The sequence below is a fragment of the Moschus berezovskii genome, chromosome 1 (genome assembly GCF_049115385.1).
Source record: "Moschus berezovskii isolate FMDL1 chromosome 1, NW_MosBer_1.0, whole genome shotgun sequence".
In the NCBI taxonomy this organism is placed as follows: domain Eukaryota; kingdom Metazoa; phylum Chordata; class Mammalia; order Artiodactyla; family Moschidae; genus Moschus; species Moschus berezovskii.
In genome coordinates, this window is record NC_142460.1 from 78,461,682 (window position 1) to 78,485,647 (window position 23,966).

Below are 23,966 nucleotides of genomic sequence, written 5' to 3' on the forward strand. Positions count from 1 at the left end.
TGGGCGGCAGGCCCGCTCGTTTCGCGTCGGGTCGTTATTGTGCTTTTTGTTCCGGAATAGGAGGGTCTTGTCCAGAGGCCTGTTCGCCTTTCCTTTCCTCCCATAGCTCCCTCGCCTATGGACCCTAAAAGCTGCCGCTGCTGCTGCTGTTGCCGAGCTGGACAGTTATCGTCTCAGCTCTAGGATGTGCGTTTCTCCACTAGAAGCTCTTCGAAGGGACCGAGGTAACCGCGCCCCCCGCGCCCGGGGCAGAGAAGTGCGCGTGCGTTTGAGGGGAGGGCGCGGCGGACCAGATCCTTGCGCATGTGTGACGAGAAGGCGTTCCTAGATGGTGGAGAGAAACCTGTCTTTAGCGAGGAGGGGAGATGTCTCTTTGGCCTCTGTAGGCTTAGGCCCGCTTGGGCTGTGGGTGTTGGCATTTTCAACCCGTCTCCCGTCAGTTTCCCAGGTCCTGTGCGCTGTCTTTATACTGTGTTGGTTTGGGCAAGTTAATTATCCGGCCTAGCGTTTAGTAGCCTTAATATAGCGAAAGAACGCCTTAGAGTCATTGATATTTAAGTTGTCTTCTACTTTCAGCAGTAATTCAGTATAAATTAACAGTAGTGTTTCGGATATTTCCATTTGGTCTTTATGGCAGCGAAATTTTACCCAGCAAGCGCTTTTTCATCCTGTGGAAAGACACTACTGAGGAGGAAAATAAAAATCTGAAATTATCTTCTTGAGCAAAGTTGCTCATGAGAATGAAAGTTAAAGCGTTTTTCTGCAGAAATCTGCAGTCCTAAAGTGCCCTTCTAAAGTGTCCAGGTTAGAGGACAGCACTTCTAACCTGACTGTCGTGTTTACTGTATAAGGAGTTACCCCCTCATATCAGAGATTTGATAAAATTGACTCTTTCCTTTCCCCTGGTTTCTCTTGTACTCCTCAACTTTTGGTTTCGGTATAGCCATAGCTAGACATCTAAAAAAATTCCTTTTCTGTTCTTCACAAATAAGTGGTACTTGTATTATGCTTAATCTGCCAGCATGGTTGCTCATGAACTTATTATTCTCTTTAAGGGAATTAAAAAACAGTGGAATGGAAAGCAATTGTGGTCATCCCATGTTAAGCGCCTCGTCAGCAATGTATACATTCCTGCTGGGGGCCATATTCATTACTTTAAGCTCAAGTCGCATCCTACTGGTAAAATATTCAGCTAATGAAGGTAAGTTAAGATTTGGGATATGTATGGAGCACTTCCATCTAACTGCACATTATCTTGTTTTTAGTTTCCTTGTGTATAAAATGGGGATAATACCCTTAAAAGTTGGCCACCATCTGGTGGCTCAGATGGTAAAGAATCTGCCTGCAAGGTGAGAGACCCCAGTTCAGTCCCTCGGTGGCGAATATTCCCTGGAGAGAAGAATGGCAACCTACTCCAGTGTTCTTGCCTGGAGAATTCCATAGACAAATGAACCTGGTGGGCTACAATCCAGGGCTACAGTCCATGGGGTCACAAAGAGTCTGACAGGACTGAGCAACTTTCACTTTCATCTTTAAAAGCCCTCTGCTTCATGTAAATGATAAAACATGTTTAAATACAATTCTTTACTCTTGTATTCCTTACCAAGAAAAGTTTTTGATGCTGAGTAAAATTTGGGTCAGTTAAGTCCAGATAAAACTTTTGCAGAACAGATCATAACATCTGACTGTTGATTCAGTCAGCAGGTGTTTCAGAGCCTGTAGCAGTATATAACTTATTTTGAAATATATAACTTATTTTGAAATAGACAGGAGATATATTTGGTCGCCTGGCATTTGTGAGGTACTATTTTAATTACATTATCAGTAGAACAGTACAGATTATTAGTTTTGGTAAATACATACTCAAGAAGTCTTTTATTATTCCTGATGTAAAAATTTATATTTTAACAGCTTAATTCACACTGGGCTAAATGTTAGTATTAAGGTTCAAAATGCATGAGATGTAGACCTTATTCTTAAGAATTCACAGTTTAATAGTAGAGAAATATATGTAAATGCATCAAGAAAATAGAGTATAATAAGTGCAGTTCTATACCAAAGATGGAGAGGTAGTTTAGAGTAGAAGGTGATATATTCTTTCTGAGAGGGCATGATGTGGACTGCAAAGAGACCAGGGAACACTTCCCTGGTAAGGTGACAGTTGACCTACAAGAAGACAAGGTAGGCAAAGGTATTCAAAACAGAAGCAGCAGCCTGTGAAAATGGACAGATGTATCAAGAAGCGGGATGGATTGTGAGAGCATGTCATTCAGAATTACTGAGAAAAAATTTTAAGGACTTGGAGGAGGGGAGGAAGGAGTGCTTGGCTAGAGATGGCAGTAATGATCACATAGTTGAGGACTCCATAGGCCATGCTAAGGATCTGACACTTTATTCTCTAGGTTGTAGATTCTAGGGACAGGGAGTACTTGGAGAACTGAACAGCTGGATAAAATGAGTAGACTGTTACAATATCTGGGTGAAGATAAGACTAAAGGAAAAGAGAAGTAGCCAGCTGGGGAGTTATTACAGATTCGAGCCATAGATGATGAAAACTAATGAAGGATTTTAAAGCAGGAATAGAGAAAAGAGGATAGATTCAAGAAATATTCTAAACATAGAAAACACAGGACTTGAAAATCCCCTGGTGGTCTGGTGGTTAGGACTCCACTCTCACTGCAGAGGGCCCTGGTTCAATCCCTGGTCGAGGGAACTGAGATCCTACAAGCTGTGTGGTGTGACCAAAAAAAAAAGACAGGACTTGGAGAGTATATTGAATGTGGAGATTGAAGGAAGTGAAGTATTGGATAGCTCACTCAGAGGTTTCTGGTTTAGATGCCCAGTAGACTAATGATGCTCCCAACTGAGATGGAGACCAGGGAGGAAGAGGAGATGGGACAGAGCTCATAGAGATTAAAATGTTAGCTCTTGTACCTCACATGAGGCCAGGAGCCATGTTCTACAATGTCTAGCACTTCACACATGTCAAGGAACTGCCAGTTTAGTGAATAAATAGAAGATAGTTATTCATGTTGGATGTATTTAGTGAGCATTAAATGTTCCAGAATACAGATTTGGAAACATTAATATTAATTTGACATTTAAAACTTGATGAGCAGAGGGCTCATTCAGGGTAAGCACATAGAATGAGAAAATAAGAGCCAAGGATAGAAATCTGAGGAATGCCAGCGGTTAACAGGCATGCGAACACTCAGAAGGACCTTAAGAAGGAATTAGAAAGATGAGAGAACTAAATGCACTTGACTTGTAGAAGGGAGTTTGAAAACCAGGAGAGAGTTGCAATATCAGGATAAGATAAGGACTAAAACCTGCCCTTTGGAATTACTAGGCTTCCCTGGTAGCTCAGATGGTAAAGCATCTGCCTGCAATGTGGGAGACCTGAGTTCGATCCCTGGGTTGGGAAGATCCCCTGGAGAAGGAAATGGCAACCCACTCCAGTATTCTTGCCTGGAGAATTCCATGGCTGGAGCAGTCTGGTGGGCTATAGTCCATGGGGTTGCAAAGAGTCGGACACGACTGAGCGACTTCACTGTGGAATTACTAGTTAGAAGGTGTAATCTCAGGGACTAGCTAGTTGGAGTACTGAGGTGGTCTCAGAAACCAGACTGTTTGGGGACAAGATCTGAGTGGAAAGTGAGTATAATGGAGTTTTGTTTTGTTTTAAGTTGGTAATTTTGAGCATGTTTGTAGGAGAGGAGAAGGCGGCAGTTAATAGAAAGACAAAGAAGATACACTGAAGCCAGAGGAATACTTATTGTAGCAAGCAAAGCCCCTGAAGAGAAGGGAAGGTTTTAATGGGGAGAATGGGTGAATAGTGAGGCCATGGCTGTCCTCTCTGGGACTGAAGAGAAACCAGCAAGGATGGATGTGGTGTAGACATGATGCCATGGCATGATTTGGAATCAGCCATGAGAGAAATGCAAGGAAAAAAACAAAAAACAAGAATGAGTTAAAGAGCAGTGAAAAGTTGTGGTCTGAGGCCCTCCATTTTTGTGTGTGCATGTATGCTCATGTGTATCATGCCAAGAATAATGCGAGTGTTGTTGGAGGATAATAGAATGTGATTTCAGTCTAGCTTTGAGCTCAGAAGAGGGAGGAAAAGATGTTCCAAAAGCTAAGCTTTTGATGATAGATGAAGTTTAAGAGGCAGCTAAGTAAGTGCCTGTAATACAGAACACTTAACTGCCAGGTACAAAAAGGTGACTGACATGGTCCCTGTCTTATTAGAAGCTTACATTTTAAGGGTAAGACATACAACATAAAAAGTAAACATAATACAGTGTTACAAGCACTGTTAAAAGATTTATAGGTAGTTACCTGAAAACTGGGTTCATCTCTTGGTGGGTGTTGAACCAAAAGATACAACCAGGCCAAAGATCAGGAGAAGAAAGGATTTATTACTTGGAGCAAGTAAGGAGAACACCTGAGAGCGTTCTCAAAGCAGTGTCTCCCCAAACAGCAAAATTGGGGAAGTTTCAAGTTAAACTGCATTTTATGAAGGGGCTTGGGTTATTGACAGAATCCAGACTTTAGCTGACTGAAGTTGCAAGGGGCAGAAAAGGTCAACATCGCCATCCCTTAGGTTCTGGTTGATCTGGTGGTTGAACACTGCAGTCTCATCTTTACCATTGAAACTGAACTCGGAGTCTTTATAACTGATATGGTCAGATATCTTATGAACTGATATCTTTACTATTGTCACTTTTCTTGACTGATAGCAGTTTATTCCTACATTCTTTTGTTTGCATAAGATTCTTAATTACTGAGACCTGTTGAAAGATAAGCATTGTGGCCAAGTTTAGGTCACGAGATGACTTAAGCTAAAAATGGCATCTCTTATGTCAAGAGAGCCATGCCTGATCTCTTTGTCCAGGGACGCCCGACTTCATCTGCTTACAGTAGTGCTACAGGATTGGAGATGAATAAAGGATTGATTATGCATGGGTTGAGAAGGTCAGGGGAAACTGCAGAAAAGAAGAAAGGGTGTTCTGGGGAGAAGGAATGTTGAGTTGGCTTTTTTCCTTTCTACTTGGCCAGTTTGGGTTTTTCATATGACAGCCAAGGGAAACAAGCAAATATCATTTAAAAAACATATTCCTCAGAATAGTACTGGATAAAATTTATGTTTGTCCTTGGCTAAATTATAGGACAAGTTGTTTGTAAGCATTTGGAAAAAAGAAGTTAACAGCTAAGTCAATATACACTAACCAAATCTCATTTCCTAGTTAGATTGACTTGTAAGTTGGGACATCTCTTCCTAATGTGTCAGTGGGTTTGGGTGTGTCTGAGAACGTGCTTGGCCACCCCAGAGCCCTGGGTCAGTTGCCTCTTGCCTCAGGCTGCTTCCTTCTTGTTACCTCAACATCTGTTTGTCCCAAAGCGCCTAACAAATAATGTTTTCCATGTGGACCATGATCTGAAACAGATAGGAAACCTCTGAGTTCACAGAATGTATGTTGGTTTAAGCATGACACATAAGACACATAAGAGGAACCATGAGCTGGGTAATAATTAATTCAACTATGTAAGTTGATGAGTCAGGCCCTGATTGTTAATTAATAGTCCATTTAGAAGGTGGTTTCTAATGCCCTCACACAAAGCTTTCTTTGCTGGTAGCCCTAGCCCCCTCAGCACATTTTTCAACAACTTGAATGAAAACATGAGAGATGTAGTTCTCAATTTCAAGGATAATAAAATACTGACTGAGGTAGGGCTAACTAACACATTAAGTGAATTAACTCAAACATCAGAAAGGACAAAGCCAACTGGAAGAAATTTAATGTAACCAGTATTAAAATCTAACTATTAAGTTTAGAAACAACTCTAAATTATTAACTATTAGTATATGTAAGCATTATATGGGTTTCCCTGGTGGCTCAGTGGTAAAGAGCCAATACAGGAGATGCAGGTTCAATCCCTGGAAGATCCCCTGGAGAAGGAAATGGCAACCCACTCCAGTATTCTTGCCTGGGAAATCCCATGGATAGAGGAGCCTGGCAGGCTATAGTCCATGGAGTCACAAAAGGATCAGACACAACTGGGCAACTAAACAACAACAAACATTATGTAGACCAAAATTTATAGTTAAAAAACATTTCTGTTTCATTTCAGAGAACAAATATGATTATCTTCCAACTACTGTGAATGTGTGCTCAGAATTGGTAAAGCTGGTTTTCTGTGCGCTTGTGTCATTCTGGGTTTTAAAAAAAGGTGAGTTTTGACATGGTACTATATAACTGGTTAAAAATCAGAGAATCAAAACCTTTTAGAACTGAAAGGAACATTTTATGTCAGTTAGCCTAGCCCATTAATTGTGTTTATGAGGATGTTAAGATACAAATAGAAGTACGATTACCCATGTTTGGCAGGTAAGGAACGGGCTCAAACACACAGTGTGAAGTAGTGCTGGGTAGGAGAGGGCAGAGCCCCAACTCCAGCCCACATGTCCTAGCATCCTGTCCACTACTCTGCCTCTTGACTTGTTCCTGTGCTGGGTCCCGTAGGGAGTTAGTTTGTTTTCAAGTTCAGGATCATCTAAATCACTGCTGTCCAACTTGATATGTAGCATACTGGACTGCAGTCCTCATTTCCTTTAGGGGAGGCAGCATACCACTTTGAAGTCAGAGAGATTATATTCTGGGGCAGATTATTTTACTTTTCTGAGTTCCAGTTTCATTACCTATCAAATAAGGGTACTAATCCTTCCTCATGTCTAAAGTAAGTAGCCTTTTGTGGCTATTAATTCTCCAGTTATTGAACCTTACTTCTCTTCTACTTTGGTTTGCCTTCCACATCAGGTAAACAGAGAACTTTAGACTGCTAAAGGCTTGTCCCTAAAGATTGTCTTTTCATTTTCTAAAGTTTCAGTCTGTGCGACGTTTCTAGTTGGTAGAATACATTTCTTATCTCATAAAATTTATGCGTTATTTACTAGGGCTTAAATTTAAATTGACTTCTGTCTTTTCATTTTATTTTACATTCTCTGTTACAATACCTTCCTAAGTTTTTGGAAACCTAGAGATAGGATAATAACTCATACTAGGATGAGTAAAATTTAATTTTATCTACTCCCCTCTATATAAGTTTTAGTTAGTATCCCCCTTTTGTGATTCCCTCCCCCTCCTCCCCTCACACAGCCCCACAGGGTAAAAACATTCCAGCACGAGTGATTGATTTTTCTTTCCACTTAAAAATTTTAGCTTGTTGATCTCTTTTGGCTTTATGCTCAGAGTAGTAAGAGAAACTGTAGAGGTATCCTGAGTTGCGTTCTTCAGTGATACATCTATCTCAGGTTAGCAGAAATTAAGACAGTCGTAATTCCTAAGGTGTTGCTGATACCAGTGATGGGCACAGTGGTGGGGTGAAGAAAGACAGTAATGAAATCCTGTGTTGTCCTTGATTTCTCAAGACTAATAGTCACTTATGAAAGCAAATTTGTTAAGCCTCTTTTAAAGAATTGTGTCAGTCAATATAAATTACTTTCTCTAAAAGTATGTGCATTCTTATCAAGGTCATATATTTATTGCTGTATTTCTTTCTCTAGAAGATCATCAAAATAGAAAGTTGAGATGTGGTTCCTGGAAGGAATTCTTTAATTTCATGAAGTGGTCCATTCCTGCCTTTCTTTATTTCCTGGATAATTTGATTGTCTTCTATGTCCTTTCCTATCTTCAGCCTGTAAGTAAATAATGACAAAGAAAATAGCACTGAAAAGACAAGAGAAGTAAATCCCAGAACTAACCTTTTTCTCTTTTTTAATTGTTTTCCTTACCTTTGTTAGTTTCTCATTGCCTCACTGGCCTTCCTGTGGTTTTACCAGAATCATCTGAGCACAGCCAATCCACTTGCCAGACTCTCCCACTGTGAAAGATAACCGTATTGCACTGTGCTGACTGATCTGAGGGAGCTGCTTCCTGATCCCTGAATCTAGAGCCATCTCTGTGTAACCTTAACCTATCTGCCTATTTTCTGAGCTATCCTGTGGTCACGCACTTCTAATGCTAATCTCAATACCCAGGACCTCCACGCTGACTCCAGTGTTCAACTCAGAAAATTATATTCTCAGTGTACCGCTCTTATACTTGTTTTAATGTGGTTTATATGTATTCTATTGGTGTGGTTTTCTTTTTGTGTTAGTCCTGTCATTTAACCAACAAGTTGTTTAAGGGTAGAGATTCTGTCCTCCCAATCTAAGTGCTATCCATAACTGATAATACTAAAAATGCTTCTTATCTCTTCTGGCATTTCCTGTGCCAATTTAGAGAGCCACTAGTAATCAGAATTAAACTTTGGTCTTTTGCTTTTGGAGCAGGAAGTGGCAACCCACTCCAGTATTCTTTGCCTGGAGAATTTCATAGATAGAGGAGCCTGACAGGCTACAGTCCATGGGGTCTCCAAAACAATTGCACACGACTAAGCGATTAACACACACTTCTGCTTTTGCTTATTATTCATTTGGGATCACATGTATTTTTTCCTCTCTATAATTTTATTTTATAAAATGAAGGTTTCTGTTGCTGCGTTTAACAAAATGTGTTTTATTTTAAAGAGCAAATTCATTCATTTTGATTATAAGTAGGATTTCTGTTGACACTAATCCTGTATTTGAAGCCTCTTTCAGTTCAGTTCAGTCGCTCAGTCGTGTCCGACTCTCTGCGACCCCATGAATCACAGCACGCCAGGCCTCCCTGTCCATCACCCACTCCCAGAGTTCACTCAAACTCATGTCCATCGAGTCGGTGATGCTATCCAGCCATCTCATTCTCTGTCGTCCCCGTCTCCTCCCACCCCCAATCCCTCCTAGCATCAGACTCTTTTCCAGTGAGTCAACTTGTCGCATGAGGTGGCCAAAGTACTGGAGTTTCAGCTTTAGCATAAGTCCTTCCAATGAACACCCAGGATTGATCTCCTTTGGTATAGCCAAATCAGTTTGAGAGTGAGGTAAAAAGGAGGGTTCGAGAAGGCACTGAGATAGAGAACAGGAGTTTGATTCTTTTACACATTTTAGAAGATTAGAACCAGGCAAAACAAAACTGCTTGATAAAACTAGAATAATGTTACCATACTAGCCCAAAGGCAAGGATCTGGGCCAGAGAAGCACCTGAAGTTCCTTCACCTGTGGTCCATTTTATTAGTAAGTGTTCATTGCATCTAAACTATGTCCTCTTCTAAATCTTTCACTTTTGTTTTTCAGATCTGAGAATTCCTGTACCCAACGACATAATTTTTCACATTCAACAAGTATATGTTTGTTGTGTTTCATTGGTATCTAACAGACTAGCTCTAAATTTTAACCGCTTTGCTAAATCCCCGGTACTGAAGCAAAATTGCAGCTTCCTGTTCTTACAACTTATTGCTTTGCTCTTCCTTCCCGATCGCTTACAACCACAGATACTACAAAATAAATCCCTTGGCATTCATATTCTGTGTATTGCTGTGCCCAAGCCTAGTGGGAAAGAATTAGAGATGCATGACAGTTTGGGGGCAAAGAGCTCTGATATTTTGTTTATTCTGTACCACTGCCTGGACAGAGTGGATACAGTGCCTCAGGCCAGCGGGCTGTTTCATTGTGTACCTTTGCACTGCTGTTACTGTGATCAGAGCCACCACTTTCCAGCTTACCAGCCACATACTTTTCTCATCTCCTAACCAGCGGTTTGAAAGCATTCATGTATAGAGAAAACCTTAAAATAATGGTTCCCGTAAAAATGGAGTGGAAAAAGAGCAGTGTTGTATTCTTGGAGTTTTTGGTAGTTTTTATTGGATTTACTCATTTCTCTCATTCAGCTGTATATTAGTCATGTTTACTGGTTGTATAGATTGTGGAAACTCTTTAGGGTTTAATCAAAGTGACAGGAGGAAGGCAGTAGGACTTGTTTTTAAAAATAATTAACATTGTCAGATCCAGTTATGAGGATAGTGATAAATTTCATACTTTCTGGGCCGAAATGTACGTATATTCAGATTAATATTCTCATATGTGCAATTTGACTAAATTCAGAGAAACCTGTGTAAAAATCTGGCTGCTACTGCTGCTAAGTCACTTCAGTCATGTCCGATTCTATGTGACCCCATAGACGGAAGCCCACCAGGCTCCCCTGTCCCTGGGATTCTCCAGGCAAGAACACTGGAGTGGGTTGCCATTTCCTTCTCCAATGTGTGAAAGTAAAAAGTGAAAGTGAAGTCGCTCAGTCGTGTCCGACCCTTAGCGACCCCACGGACTGCAGCCTACAGCACCTTTCTAATTTTTTCCCATTGTTCAGAACAACGGGACTAAATCCAAAGGACTGTCAAGTATGAGTTTGGTAATGAATCACTGATATTGAATCACTATAGTTCAACCAAGTAAATTGATTTCATTCTAGAACATTAAAAATGCTTAAAAACCTAAACCTCTATCTTCCTAATGTAGAAATGAGCCTAACATTACTTGCCTTTTCTCTCTACCCACAGAATCAGCGTTAAAAGACTATATAGATCTCTTTGAGAGCTTGAAAAAGTATGCTTTATAGTCATGGTAACCATTATTTCTGGACTTAAACCTTTAGAGTTTATAAGTATTTCCAGATCTATTCATACAGATTATTACTCAGGCGTTTGCTGAACTTCAACACATTTTCAAAGCCTGTACAACGATTTGATCATATCTGCATAAATTCAACCAGCAATAAAAATAGAATTTAATCCTCTAGTGAAGTAGTTACCCTAATAACCCCTCTGGGTTTTGACCAAAAAGCTTTTTTTGTCAGGTGAACTTGCACCAGGCTGGGAGAGTTCTGAGGTCAGTGCTTTGTTTGGATTGTAACTCTATCTTCTCTTTCTTTCTAGGCCATGGCTGTTATCTTCTCAAATTTTAGCATTATAACAACAGCTCTCCTATTCAGGATAGTGCTGAAGTAAGTAACTTGTTGTGAAAGCATATATCATACTTTAAAGTGGCACCGCCTTGTTTCAGATGATATACCCTCTGAATCCCAAGGCCGGGATTTTGTTGCTAATTAGCTTTGTATATTGGGCAGGTTGTCTAACCCATCTGGAAAGCAGCTGCAGTGTTAGCCTGTGATTCAGTGTTTGAAATGTTTTTCCTTAGCATCTCAAAGAAAGAGACGAATGACTGGATTTTAATTATTTTAATTTTTAGTGCCAGATTTTCAACAAAGAATCCATTAGCTTTTTTTTTTTTTTTTTAACAGAATCTCTGTACATTAATAGGGAACCAAGAAGTTCCTAAAATTAATGTATTTGTTATTTGGAGTTTGGAGATAATAAAAAAGTGACAAATTGTCTTTATTAAAGTCCTTGAGATAAGTATATTATTTAAGCTCTAACTGGCAGAGGATTTGCATCAAGTTTAAATAGGCTCTGCTGCAAAGCAAAGGCCAAAATGTCCTAGGGTGATACAGGATCTGGGTACTTAACTCCAGTTTAATTTGTTGTTTAATGATGGTGGCGATGATGGAAAATAAAGTAACTTTTTGTTATATTTGTTGTGATTGTTTTACTTCTACCTTCGCTTTCTGTTTTTAACTTCTTTCTCAGTGCACTGTGAGTGTTTCCATAATTGATGTGCACAGAACGGTGAAGGGCTGGGTACATGGGCACTCAGCAGTTATTTGTGGAATCCCTTGATGCATTCAGTTTAGAGATTTCTTGAAAGATTTTATTTTACCTTGAGGAAGCACTCAGTGTAATGGTTGATGTAAGATATGGGGAAAAGATGAACATAGCATTTCAACCAATTTAAATGTTAGAGTAACTGAAATTTGCTTTTGCATCACTTTCTTCATTTATGAATTGTGAGAATAATTCAGTCCAACTAGTAAGTAAAGAATACTAATAGTTTCAGGTGAACAGCAAGGGACTCAGCCATACATAGTATGTGTATCCATTCTTCCCCAAACATCTCTCCCATCCAGGCTGTACAGTAGGTCCTTGTTGGTTATCCGTTTTAAATATGGCAGTGTGTACATGTCCATCCCAAACTCCCTAGTATCCGTTCACTTCATTCTTTCCCTCTGCAACTGTAAGTTCATTCTCTAAGTTTGTGAATATCTCTTTGTTTTGAATACTTAGAAGTTACTTGGATTAAAGAAACAATAAATCACTCCATTTTTGTTACTTCCAGGAGCTTTAATTTAGTTCCCAGAGTGGGTCTTAGTTTGAGTAATTCACAAATCAGCCTTGAAGTTACTTGAAATAGTAGAGCTAAAATATGATAGTAAATCTAATAATGTATTTTATGGAAATACCTTTTAAGTATTACCTGTTAATACATTTTAAAATCAACTTTGTTCTGTTTTGATCTTTTTATTGGTGGTAATATATGTTACTTGTTTTCCCCTATGTAACTTAATTTTTGTGACTCTTTGATGGTCTTTTACAATAAAATTTTGACCTAAAAATAGTTTGAGTTTTATCATAAGTTCTTAATTTGTTTGCCATAAATAACTCATTTAGAATATTGAAGATCTTGTCTTATACTTGACTCTGGCAAAGCCATCAAATACCTTTCCCATACAGGTAAAGAGTATAAGGCTATACAGGTAGAAAAAAAAAAAGTCCGATGACTAATGCAGGAATTTACTTGTAAGAATTTGAAAGTGAGAAAAAGAAAACTACCACTATCCAAATGTCTTATTCTAAACCCCATGTGAATGCATAGATTCCCTCTTTGAAGTACAATTAATGATTCAAAGTGGAAATATGATGAGCATGCCTCAAAGCCCCATTGGTTTGCTCTTAATGCTTGGCAGAGTTGTATAATCTTGTTTGCTAGGCTTTAGGGAATAATATTTCAACCTGAACATTGAGATTTGGAAACAGAACCAGGAATAGCACTTACTTTTACCTAATGAATGTATATGAGTTTCTCTGATTTCTTCAAAGGGCAGGGAAAAAAATTATTAAAAAACACATTTTGAAACTTTGATGGGTATCTTGGAAGTTGTGGTAAACTTTCAGAAGTAGCAGGAAAAACAAAAGTGCCACTCAGTAATATAAGCATTTCCCCAAAACCATTCACATGATAAATATTTTTTATAATTTCTCATGATAAATATGTTCTGGTCATCCTCTGTGCTAATTAGAAAGGTATGATGTATGGTTTCTTGAAAAAAGTATTTTTCCATTTAAATATTTTCTTGCTCTGCCTTGGTTTACCACCAAATAGGGTGTATATATGTATTGTGTGTATATGTTTGTACATATATATATATACACACACTAGAAAATTTAACTTAAGATATGTGAGTTTCCATTCATCATTCCTTTGATGAAGAGCTAAGGCCTTTCCTTTGTATGTGTCTGGGATTTGCCAGTGGGAGTTCTTTGGCTTCTTTCTTGCTTGAACCTACCTTCATTACACATCATCCATGGTTTCCAGTTCCAATTTCTTTAAAGTGGAACAAGCCTTAAAAATATTTTTATAGTAGATTTTTTATTATTCATTCCCCAGTCTTAAAACTCACCTGCACCTAATTCAAAGGTAGGTTTTTTTTTAATCTTGTGATTTGCCTTTAATCTTCCTAAAGCTTTCAACTTAGTTTTCATAAAAATAGCCATCCTTTTCTTCCATACATAATTTATGGTTTCTATAATCATTAAAATGTATGATTAGAATAATGAGCTCACCTGGCAAAAACAGGTTTTGGAACGAACACTTTTTTTGAGCAAAAAGTTCACTTGGGAGGAGAGGCCCTCGGGTTCAACAAGCAGCCTTCCAGTCAGAAGCGTTCAGCTCCACACGTCAATCTGAATGTTTCACAGAGCAGTGAAGAGGTCAATTGAGTGTCTACTGCTCTGTTTCAAAGTTGTGTCCGACTCTGGAACCCCATGGACTGCAGCACACCAGTCTTCCCTGTCTTTCACTATCTCCCTGAGTTTGTTCAACTCATGTCCATTGAGTCGGTGATACCATCCAACCATCTTATCCTCTGTTGCCCCCTTCTCCTGCCCTCAATCTTTCCCAGCATCAGGGTCTTTTCCAGTGAGTCGGCTTTTTGCTCAGGTGAGGTGGCCAAAAGTATTGGAGCTTCAGCTTCTGCATGAGTCCATCCCCTGAACTGAGGAGCACTCTTGTGTGCATAATCAGTCAACATTTCTAAGAGCACAGATTCTCAGCTCACTTTACAGAGTAACTTACTGTTATATTTTCTTTACTGAAAATCTATTTTCAGCCTAGTCCTTAGTAATTGTTAACCTTCCCCAGAATATTCTTGAATGAGCAATTATCTGTAGTAGGTGCCATTTAACTTGTATAAGGCTTTACTTTCTTAGGTTCTTTTTTCTGTGTCAGTATTAGTGAAAATCTATAGCTTCTAAAGGACCTGTAGAGTATTATCATTGCCTCTTTTATCTTGATGCATAGTAATTGCTTATATGATGATTCCTACAAATTTAGCACTTCATCTGTGTCTTTTCAGTTTCCATCACATTAGCTTTCTACCCCTGAAGGTGTACCACTTGCTCCTTCAGAAATGTAAGTGACTAGTTAACAGTTTCTTGACCTCATGAAGTAGGACTTTGCTAGTCTAATCACTAAGTGCTGGATCTGGTTATTTGAAAGTGTCTGCACAAGAAGACATGATATTATGATCAGATAGTGCTGCTTTTGAGACTGTGTAGTCAGTTAGCCGTTTCACAAGCATGAAACTCTGTGGAAGCATTGGTGAGATCAAACACGTATTCCCATATAGGCATACTGGGTACTCAGAATTGTATTGATACTTAAGAGGTACCTTGGTCCAGGAGGACCGTTACGCGGACTGCTTCCTTGCTCTCATGAATACATGACCTTAGGGAAGTCAGTTAACCTCTGAGAACCATTTCCTGCCCTAGAACAAACTGCCTGACCCATGGTAGATGCTCAACAAATGCTGCCAAATTCTTGCTTCTAGTTCTCACCTGTTGCCTTACACTTCTGCCTTTGTTTATGTTGCTCTATTCTTGGTATCCCTCTTCTTCATCTGACTGACTGATCTTCAAACTTGAAGATCGTTGTCACCTCCAGAAGCATCCTTGGCTGTTCCCATCTGACTGCCATCCTCTTTCCTTAGACAATGTACATTCTTTTAGCCTTTGCATAGACTCTTGCCTCTGCCTGGATAGATCACCAACTCTCTTTTCACATGACAAACTTCAGTTTATTTTTCATCTTTCAGCTTAAGTGTCATCTCCTCTTCAAAGCAATACCTGATTCAATTTACGGACTTGTGTTCCTAACTCAATGTATGCTAGTTGCTCTGTGTATCACATGTCACACGTTATATTGTCATCATTTAGGTATGACTCTCCGTATTAACGGAAAAGACAATGGCAACCCACTCCAGTACTTTTGCCTGGAAAATACCATGAACAGAGGAGCCTGGTAGGCTGCATTCCATGGGGTCGCGAAGGTTGGACATGACTGAGCGACTTCACTTACACTTTTCACTTCCATGCACTGGAGAAGGAAATGCAACCCACTCCAGGGCTCTTGCCTGGAGAGTCCCAGGGACAGAGGAGCCTGGTGGGCTGCCGTCTATGGGGTCGCACAGAGTAGGACACAACTGAAGCGACTTAGCAGCAGCAGCAGCAGCTCCCTCAGTTCAGTTCAGTTCAGTCGCTCAGTCGTGTCCGACTCTCCGCGACCCCATGAATCACAGCACGCCAGGCCTCCCTGTCCATCACCAACTCCCGGAGTACACTCAAACTCATGTCCACAGAGTCGGTGATGCCATCCAGCCATCTCATTCTCCGTCGTCCCCTTCTCCTCCCGCCCCCAACCTTTCCCAGCATCAGAGTCTTTTCCAGTGAGTCAACTCGTCGCATGAGGTGGCCAAAGTATTGCAGTTTCAGCTTTAGCATCAGTCCCTCCAATGAACATCCAGGATTGATCTCCTTTAGAATGGACTGGTTGGATCTCCTTGCAGTATAAGGGACTCTCAAGAGTCTTCTCCAACACCACAGTTCAAAAGCATCGATTCTTCGGCCATCAGCCTTCTTCACAGTCCAACTCTCACATCCATACATGACCACGGGAAAAACCATTGCCTTGACTAGACGGACCTTGGTTGGCAAAGTAATGTCTCTGCTTTTTAATATACTATCAAGGTTGGTCATAACTTTCCTTCCAAGGAGTAAGCGTCTTTTAATTTCATGGCTGCAATCAGCACCTGCAGTGATATTGGAGCCCAAAAAAATAAAGTCTGACACTGTTTCCACTGTTTTTCCATCTATTTCCCATGAAGTGATGGGACCAGATGCCATGATCTTTGTTTTCTGAATTTTGAGCTTCAAGCCAACCTTTTCACTCTCCTCTTTCACTTTCATCAAGAGGCTGTTGAGTTCCTCTTCACTTTCTGCCATAAGGGTAGTGTCATCTGCATATCTGAGGTTATTGATATTTCTCCCAGCAATCTTGATTCCAGCTTGTGCTTCTTCCAGCCCAGCATTCCTCATGATGTACTCTGCATATAAGTTAAATAAGCAAGGTGACAATATACAACCTTGACATACACCTTTTCCTATTTGGAACCAGTCTGTTGTTCCATGTCCAGTTCTGACTGTTGCTTCCTGACCTGCATACAGGTTTCTCAATGAAGACCAAGTCTTTTTTCTCTTTGCAGAATGCCTGGCACATAGTTGCTACTCATTAAATGTCTGTTAAACTGAATTCAGAAAATGGAATAATAATCATTACATCCTCTTTTTCTCAAAATGTGTTGTTGGACAAAGTAAATAAATACTTTGTCACCTGAAACACTAAAAATATATTTTTTAACTTGTCTTATCCAACAGTAGTTTGGGGTGTTATATCTTAAAATGAGGCTATGGATCAGGAAGCTAGCTTCCTCCTTAAATCATTTCTGGATCATGAATACTTTTGAAAATTTGACAGAACTTTGAAGGGTCTCCTGGAGAGGGTGGGGAAGGCCAGAAATTCACCTATGTATTATAGAACCTTTGGCAGACACTGTAAGAATTCACAGAAAAGTTCATCACGTTTTCTTCTGATTCATGGGAACTAGATTAAGAATTCCTCCTTTAACGTACTTCATTCCCAGATAAAAAGTGATTGTACCAAACAACTAAGATCAGCTCTCAAGGTAGAAAGGAGACTTGGTTAAACATAAAAGTTAGAAGGAAATTTACAACGTGAAGATCCCCTGAAGGAGGAAATTGCGATTCCCTCCAGTAATCTTGCCTGGAGGATTCCTTGGACAGAGAAGCCTAGGGGAGGTTGCAAAAGAGTCAGATATGACTGGGCAACTAAACAACAACTAGGAGAAATGACCGGATGGCCTTAAGGGACAGTTGCTCTAAAAAGTGAATAAAAACAACAAGTTCAAGAAGCAGACTCACCCGACAGGTTTCCTTTGAACTTGAATTGTAGAGAATGCTAGCAGAAATGGTGTGGTTCAGGCAACCAAGTACTCAAGTAATTGAGTTTTCAATAGAAATAGTTGATGTGGGAGGGGAGAAAATGAGTAATTAAAAATCTCCTTTTCATCTTTGAACAGGAGGCATCTAAACGGGATACAGTGGGCTTCCCTCCTGATTCTGTTTTTGTCTATTGTGGCCCTCACTTCTGGGACTGGGACCTCACAGCATAGCCTGACAGGACATGGATTTCATCATGACGCCCTCTTCAGCCCATCCAATTCCTGTCTTCTCTTCAGAAGTGAGTGTCCCAGGAAAGACAATTGCACAGCAACGGAGTGGACATTTTCTGAAGCTCAGTGGAACACGACGGCCAGAGTTTTCAGTCACATCCGTCTTGGCTTGGGCCATGTTCTTATTATAGTCCAGTGTTTTATTTCTTCGATGGCCAATATCTATAATGAAAAGATACTGAAGGAAGGGAACCAACTCACCGAAAGCATTTTCGTACAGAACAGCAAACTCTATTTCTTTGGCGTTCTTTTTAATGGACTGACCCTGGGCCTTCAGAGTGGTAACCGTGATCAGATTAAGAATTGTGGGATTTTTTATGGCCACAATGCATTTTCAGTAGCCCTTATTTTTGTAACTGCATTCCAGGGCCTCTCGGTGGCCTTTATTCTAAAGTTCCTGGATAACATGTTCCATGTCTTGATGGCACAGGTCACCACTGTTGTCATCACAACTGTGTCTGTCTTGGTCTTTGACTTCAGGCCCTCCCTGGAATTTTTCTTAGAAGCCCCATCAGTTCTTCTCTCAATACTTATTTACAATGCCAGCAATCCTCAAGGTGTGGAATATGTACCTAGGAAAGAAAGGATTCGAGATCTAAGTGGCACTCTTTGGGAGCGCTCCAGTGGGGTAAGTTTGTGAGGATGCTGCTGCTTCCCAAATTCAAAGCATGGTTATACGAGATAAGAAATAGATCAGAGCTGTTTTATCACGGGACAGTCTGATCTCTGTGAGTTTAAATCATTCAACATTTGTTGGACTCCTTGTGTGTAAGAGTTCATGATAGTGCTGTCAGGGGTTGAAAAAAATTATAAATCGGCGTGTCAAGGGCCTTATCCATTAGCTGCATCATAGAATATTATAGAGTCATAGAGCCATAGATGCTTCATAGATTATCTTGTTTAGTCTCCATAGTTTTACAATGAAGAAACAGACTCCGAGAGGCTTACTGGGTGACAGTAAGTGAAAGAACTTGTAACAAACCCATGAGGTCTGACTCCTTATCCATTCATTACTCTTCTCACTCCACCATAGTTGAAAAAAGCTTTGTTGATAAGAAAAGTTGATTTTCAACATTAGTAAGTCTTGTTAAATGTATCACTGAATTGAAAGCCTGGCTCCTTCTATTTCTTTGTAGTTACTCATAAACCAGAGTGTTCCTGAAGGACATGCCTTGTTTGTCTCACTAAGAAGGTGTCCCCAAAAGGATCTCTCCACGTTAACCAAAACTGTTTTCTAGAAAAGTACATATGCAGTTATTCTGAATATTCTTCTCAGTGCTTATCTTTGTTTTAGGAAGGTCTGCCAGTCATACTATTAGCAAATGAATAGCGATCTTTTGGAGGCTCAGGTTAGGAATTAGATATATGTTTAAATAAAACATGAGAGTCCTCTAGGTTTAAATTTACAGTTCTCATGAACACACGAGATAGTTCGCACAATGAACATACTTCATGTGATAGTTCATACAATGAACATTTTACTCTGAGAAAGTTAGCCTATTGCTTATTAGAGTTCATGGCAGAGCTTCCCTCATTAATGTCTCTGAAGTGATGGTATGACAGATTCTTAAGATGGAAAAACTAGAAGCCTGCTCTGATCTCAGTCAGACTATAGATTTATAAATTCTGTATTCTTTTCCAAAAGTCTAATAACACCATTTGCCCTACTTTTTTAGGTAAAAGAAAATGAATTTAGGTAACAACACCTGCTGCTGCTGCTGCTGCATCACCTCAGTCGTGTCCGACTCTGTGTGACCCCATAGACAGAAGCCCACCAGGCTCCCCCGTCCCTGGGATTCTCCCTATTTCTGCAACCTTTAGTCATTTCCCTTTAGGACCAGCAGAGGGCGCTCTTTACTTTGCTGTTAACTTTGAAATTCAAATACATTGAGGTGCATTCCAATTTTTATGATCTCACTATATGTCTGAAATTAACTTTTCAAGAATAAGTATTTATTTCATTTCATTTAGCCAGATTATAGTTTAATTAAATAAAATCCATGATTTGTTAGTAAGGGTTCTCATTAGTAATCATTAAAAATGGAGCATACCTAGTTTTGTCCTAATTAATTGCTGATATCATGTTTCCTTCTAGGATGGAGAAGAACTGGAAAGACTTACCAAACCCAAGAGTGATATTGAATCAGATGAAGATACTTTCTAAGTGGTACCCAAATAGTTGGCAGCTCTCACAAACACTTTCACTATGTGTGATAATTATCTTTTCACTTTGATAAACCAAGAACATTTCTAAAGCATAAAACTCTTTGCATATATCTAACCATTCCCAAAATAATTCCAACCAAAGCTTAGAGGACCTAAAGGCTAAAAAGTTTCAGGACATAAGAGTAATAGTATGGAGACTGTATTAATGACGTGGTACTTAGTACATTGTGGGCTTACCAGGTGACACAGTGATAAAGAATCCATTACAGGAGATGCAGGTTCGATCCTAGAGTTGAGAAGATCCCCAGGAGTAGGAAATGGCAACCTGCTCCAGTATTCTTGCCTGGACAATTCTTTGGACAGAGGAGCCAGGTAGGCTATAGTTCTTGGGGTCTCAAAGAGTCAGACGTGACTGAGCACACACCCAAACACTTAGTAAGTCAAGATATATTTGCAGATTATTTTCCTTTTCCTCCATTCCAAAAAGTGTGATAATCATGTTAGCTTTACCCTGTAAGTATACAAATAGAGATCAATTTGCTAGATATTCATAATTGTGTAGTTCTGCTCTGCATGCTATAGTCTTCCCTTTTTTAACATTATATATATCACTTAGGTTGTCCTTTGAATTTTGAGGTCACGGAGATAGTCATTTTGTAATTAAAAAGCAATGTGACTCTTTCTAAAAAATTTGCTTGAAGGCCACAACATTGATTTGAGAATAACGTAGTCTGTGCTAAATATTTTGCCAAAGAAACAAAATTTTCAACAAAAATCTCAGAATTTTAATTTTTAGGAATTTTCAGGGAATTTTAATTTTAGTGATGATCCTTTGATGTTTTTCTATACAAAAAAGCTTCAATTTAGGTGAAAGTTGGTTTCCAGTCCTCAGTTATTACTTGTATTTTACATCAGTAAAACCAGCTGTGATGGGTTTTATCTCCACAGTTTGAGCATGTCACTTTTGGATTATTCTATTTCAGAGAACTAATAAGCCACTTTTATTAGTTATTAAATAGAAGTTATGATTATTATATGTATTTATAACATATTCTATTCCTAAAAGTTAAGACACTGGCTTCAGATCATGCCAGACTGTTGGTAAGACTAGTGCAGAAGACTTCCTTTTAAAAGAGTCACTTTGCAAACAAATGACTTTTACTGAAATACGAATAGTGTTACTCTAAAAAGAGGAAGGCTAGTCATAAATAAAGCACTTTATAGTTAACTTATTTCACACTTAAACTGCATGGTATTTTTAGAGGTATTTTTGCATGCATCCAATTGAGTCTATGAGTTAGAAAAGTCAGATGATAGGTAATTTAAAAATGAGGAAACAAATGATTTGCCCAGGACTGTACAGCTGGATGGCAATAGGACAAGAGCTGACTTCAGCTAATAGGCCTGTGTGTTTACAGAGTACTATGCTGTAAATGTGAGCTTTAAGGTGTCATTTTCATACAGTTTGTATGTCTTTTTTCCCCCTAATTTTCATGCAAATAAATATAATGCTATTAATCTATCTGTGACAGCCAGAATGATATGGATGGCAAGAGTTGGTGGAAATTTATAAATAAAATAATTATTAAACCCTTACCTTGTGTTGCCACTTTGTCATATGAGGTGGAATACAGAGTATTTTTAATTCCAAAACTTTTAAAACTCTCTTTCAGGAGGTCTTGACTTCTGAAAATAACAAAATTCTTACCTTAGTCATAGGTTTTCCATCAGAGTACTGTGAGCAGGAAGATCACCTTATTATGGCAGTTCATTTTAAAGGCAAAGAAAATCAGCTCTAGGAAGACCTCACTTTGAAGAAATATAGCATATAAAACATACTTATGAGACATAAAATTGCAGCAATATTATTTGTGAAGGTATTGCCTACAGAAAATATTAAATAGCAGACTCTACTAATTCATAGAGATTGATTTTCTCACTCACAGTTACTTTTCTTCACCCTCCTTATCAGGAAAGCATTGCTTGCCTAAAGTAAGGTTTACTTGTGCTAACTTACAAATTAGAAGGAAGGAGCTGGAACTAAATAAAATGTGAAGTTCTGATGTGGATGCACTGGAGTATAGTTGACCCCTCAACACACGTTTAACCTGCATGGGTCCACTTATATGCAGATTTTTTTTCCAATAAATACAGTACTATATGATCACTGGTTGGTTGAATCCTCAGATACATAACTGAAGAAATGAGCAGGCTGTGGGACTTGAGCCTCCTCAGATTTTGGTATCCCCAGTGGGTCCTGGAACGAATCCCCTGCAGATACCAAGGGACACCTGTGCTTTGTGGGTACTACCGTTTTAATAATAAGAGAATAATTCTCTTCATACCTTCATAAGGTACAAAGCCTAGAAACCACATCCTATCATCTTGGATGTTCCTGTATCAAGTGCATAATCTGAGAAGAACGATTGTCATGTGGAAAAAGTAGACTTCTTTTCTGTTCTAAAGAACAAGTTATGGGGTAATGCTTACTCTGTCTTTATAAGAAGACTTTTCTAACAAATGGTACTTTCCGACAATGGAGAAGGCCACTTGAAGAGTGACAGAGAGGAATGGTAAACTCTCCGTCACTGAAGTGTTAAGGAGAGATTCTATCAACTGGATGATTCAGAAGCGATTCTGTCATTGGTATAGAAGTTGGACTAAGTGATTTCCAAGGTCCCTTCCTATTTTTAGATACTTTACTAAGTTATGACCTACAACTAATGCGCTGAATCTGCTGTCTCCATAGTTTTTGTATAGCCTTTGGTTGGACCACAAGTATGTCCTGCAGTGACCTGATTCCATCTTTGTCACTGGCCCTAGGATCAAACTTCTATCCAGGAATGCACCTAATCCCAAGGGGAAGCAGGGTGTGGCCATTGGTTGTAGAGAGAAAGATGGCTTAGACCCAGGATCCCAAACCCTTGGCCAGCTGTGTCCTGCTGCCAGAGGTTTTCAAGGTCCATATGCAGAGGAGAGTAAGGAAGGAGTTTCTTGTTTATAACTCTAAGGCTTTTTGTGTCTGAATCCTCATGGGGAAGCAACAGCTTCAGCTGAGTTAGACATGTGTGGCTGCAGGGAATCCTGCTCTTGTACAGGCCCAGCCTTGACCCAAAACCCAAGGAGGTCCTCCTTGGCAACCTCTCCTTTTACTGAAGTTCTGATTTTTCTTGCAAACTTAACATTCTAGTATGGAGCAGAGGCAGAAAAAGTCAAACCCAAAGGAAAGAGAGTTGTTTTCATTCTCTAAAGCCTAGAGCAAACTTTCTGAAATTGAGTAATACATTTGTTGCTGTTGTTTAGTCACTAAGCCATGTCTGACTCTTTGCGACCCGTGAACTGTAGCCCGCCAGGCATCTCTTGTCCATGGAATTTTCCAGGCAAGAATACTGGAGTGGATTGCATTTCCTTCTCCAGTAGCTCTATCTGTCCCAGAGATCGAACCTGGGTCTCCTGCATTGGCAGGTGGATTCTTTACCACTGAGTTACCAGGGAAGCCCCTGAAAATAAATATCCCTCTTTAAAGGAAAAAAAAAATCACAGATCTCAAGAGTTAGCCGTTTTCTACTTCACTATAAATGCATAAAAACATAAAGTATAAGCTTCTTGCTTATAGCTTTTATATGAAAACAGAACACTTAAAGCTATAAATAAACCAGTAAATTTTCAATTCAAATAGTTTAGTGAGAAGGTGCTATTTTGCTCAGATGGACTCAATGATAAGCTCCCTAACAGATCTGTGGAATTTGTGTTCTCACTTGCTGTTTTACTTGCTTCACGCTCCATCCTGTCTCTGCCAAGATAACTGAAACCTGCTGACAATGCTGGTAATGCATTTAATCCTGCTGCGATTTATCAATCCATGTCCCCAGCAATCCCATACGGATGTGGTGTGGGTCGAGCTGCCAACTCCCATTGCCCGCAATGCCCTGGAAAGATTTTTAAAACGTCAGCTTTATGTGTTCCCTGAAACTTTGAAAGAGCGCACCAATAAAATTTGCCTAGGCATGGCAATTTTTTGACAAGTACTTTTTTCCCCACAATGTTCTTTCATCTCATCCTCTTCTTGATTCACTCGATCATTTATGTTTTAACCATCTAGGTTTTCAAATGTATTTGCATAGGGAT

The 23,966-nt window shown here is 39.5% G+C and overlaps 2 protein-coding genes across 7 annotated transcripts in view; one reads left to right on the forward strand and one right to left on the reverse strand.

The window, feature by feature from the left end:
- The window catches only part of ATG3 (autophagy related 3), a 38,742-nt gene extending 37,301 nt beyond the window's left edge, over positions 1-1,441 (reverse strand). Inside the window, exon 1 of the mRNA XM_088836931.1 lies at positions 1,295-1,441. Within this exon, the coding sequence (XP_088693057.1) occupies positions 1,295-1,441 (147 nt within the window). The remainder of the gene's footprint in view (positions 1-1,294) is intronic.
- SLC35A5 (solute carrier family 35 member A5) lies at positions 26-21,434 on the forward strand. Of its 6 annotated transcripts, none has more exons than XM_055422429.2 (7): positions 26-224; positions 1,056-1,201; positions 6,133-6,231; positions 7,568-7,698; positions 10,849-10,916; positions 17,520-18,300; positions 19,768-21,434. In XM_055422429.2, exons 2-7 carry the CDS (start codon positions 1,075-1,077, stop codon positions 19,834-19,836), a joined length of 1,275 nt encoding a protein of 424 aa, XP_055278404.2. In that variant the 5' UTR covers positions 26-224; positions 1,056-1,074; the 3' UTR covers positions 19,837-21,434. The 6 variants fall into 6 exon arrangements, with proteins under 6 accessions (XP_055278404.2, XP_055278370.2, XP_088693045.1 ...); XM_055422395.2 differs by having other exon boundaries at positions 27-224; positions 7,565-7,698; XM_088836915.1 differs by lacking the exons at positions 26-224; positions 7,568-7,698 and having other exon boundaries at positions 1,164-1,201.
- The last annotated feature ends 2,532 nt before the right edge of the window (positions 21,435-23,966 follow it).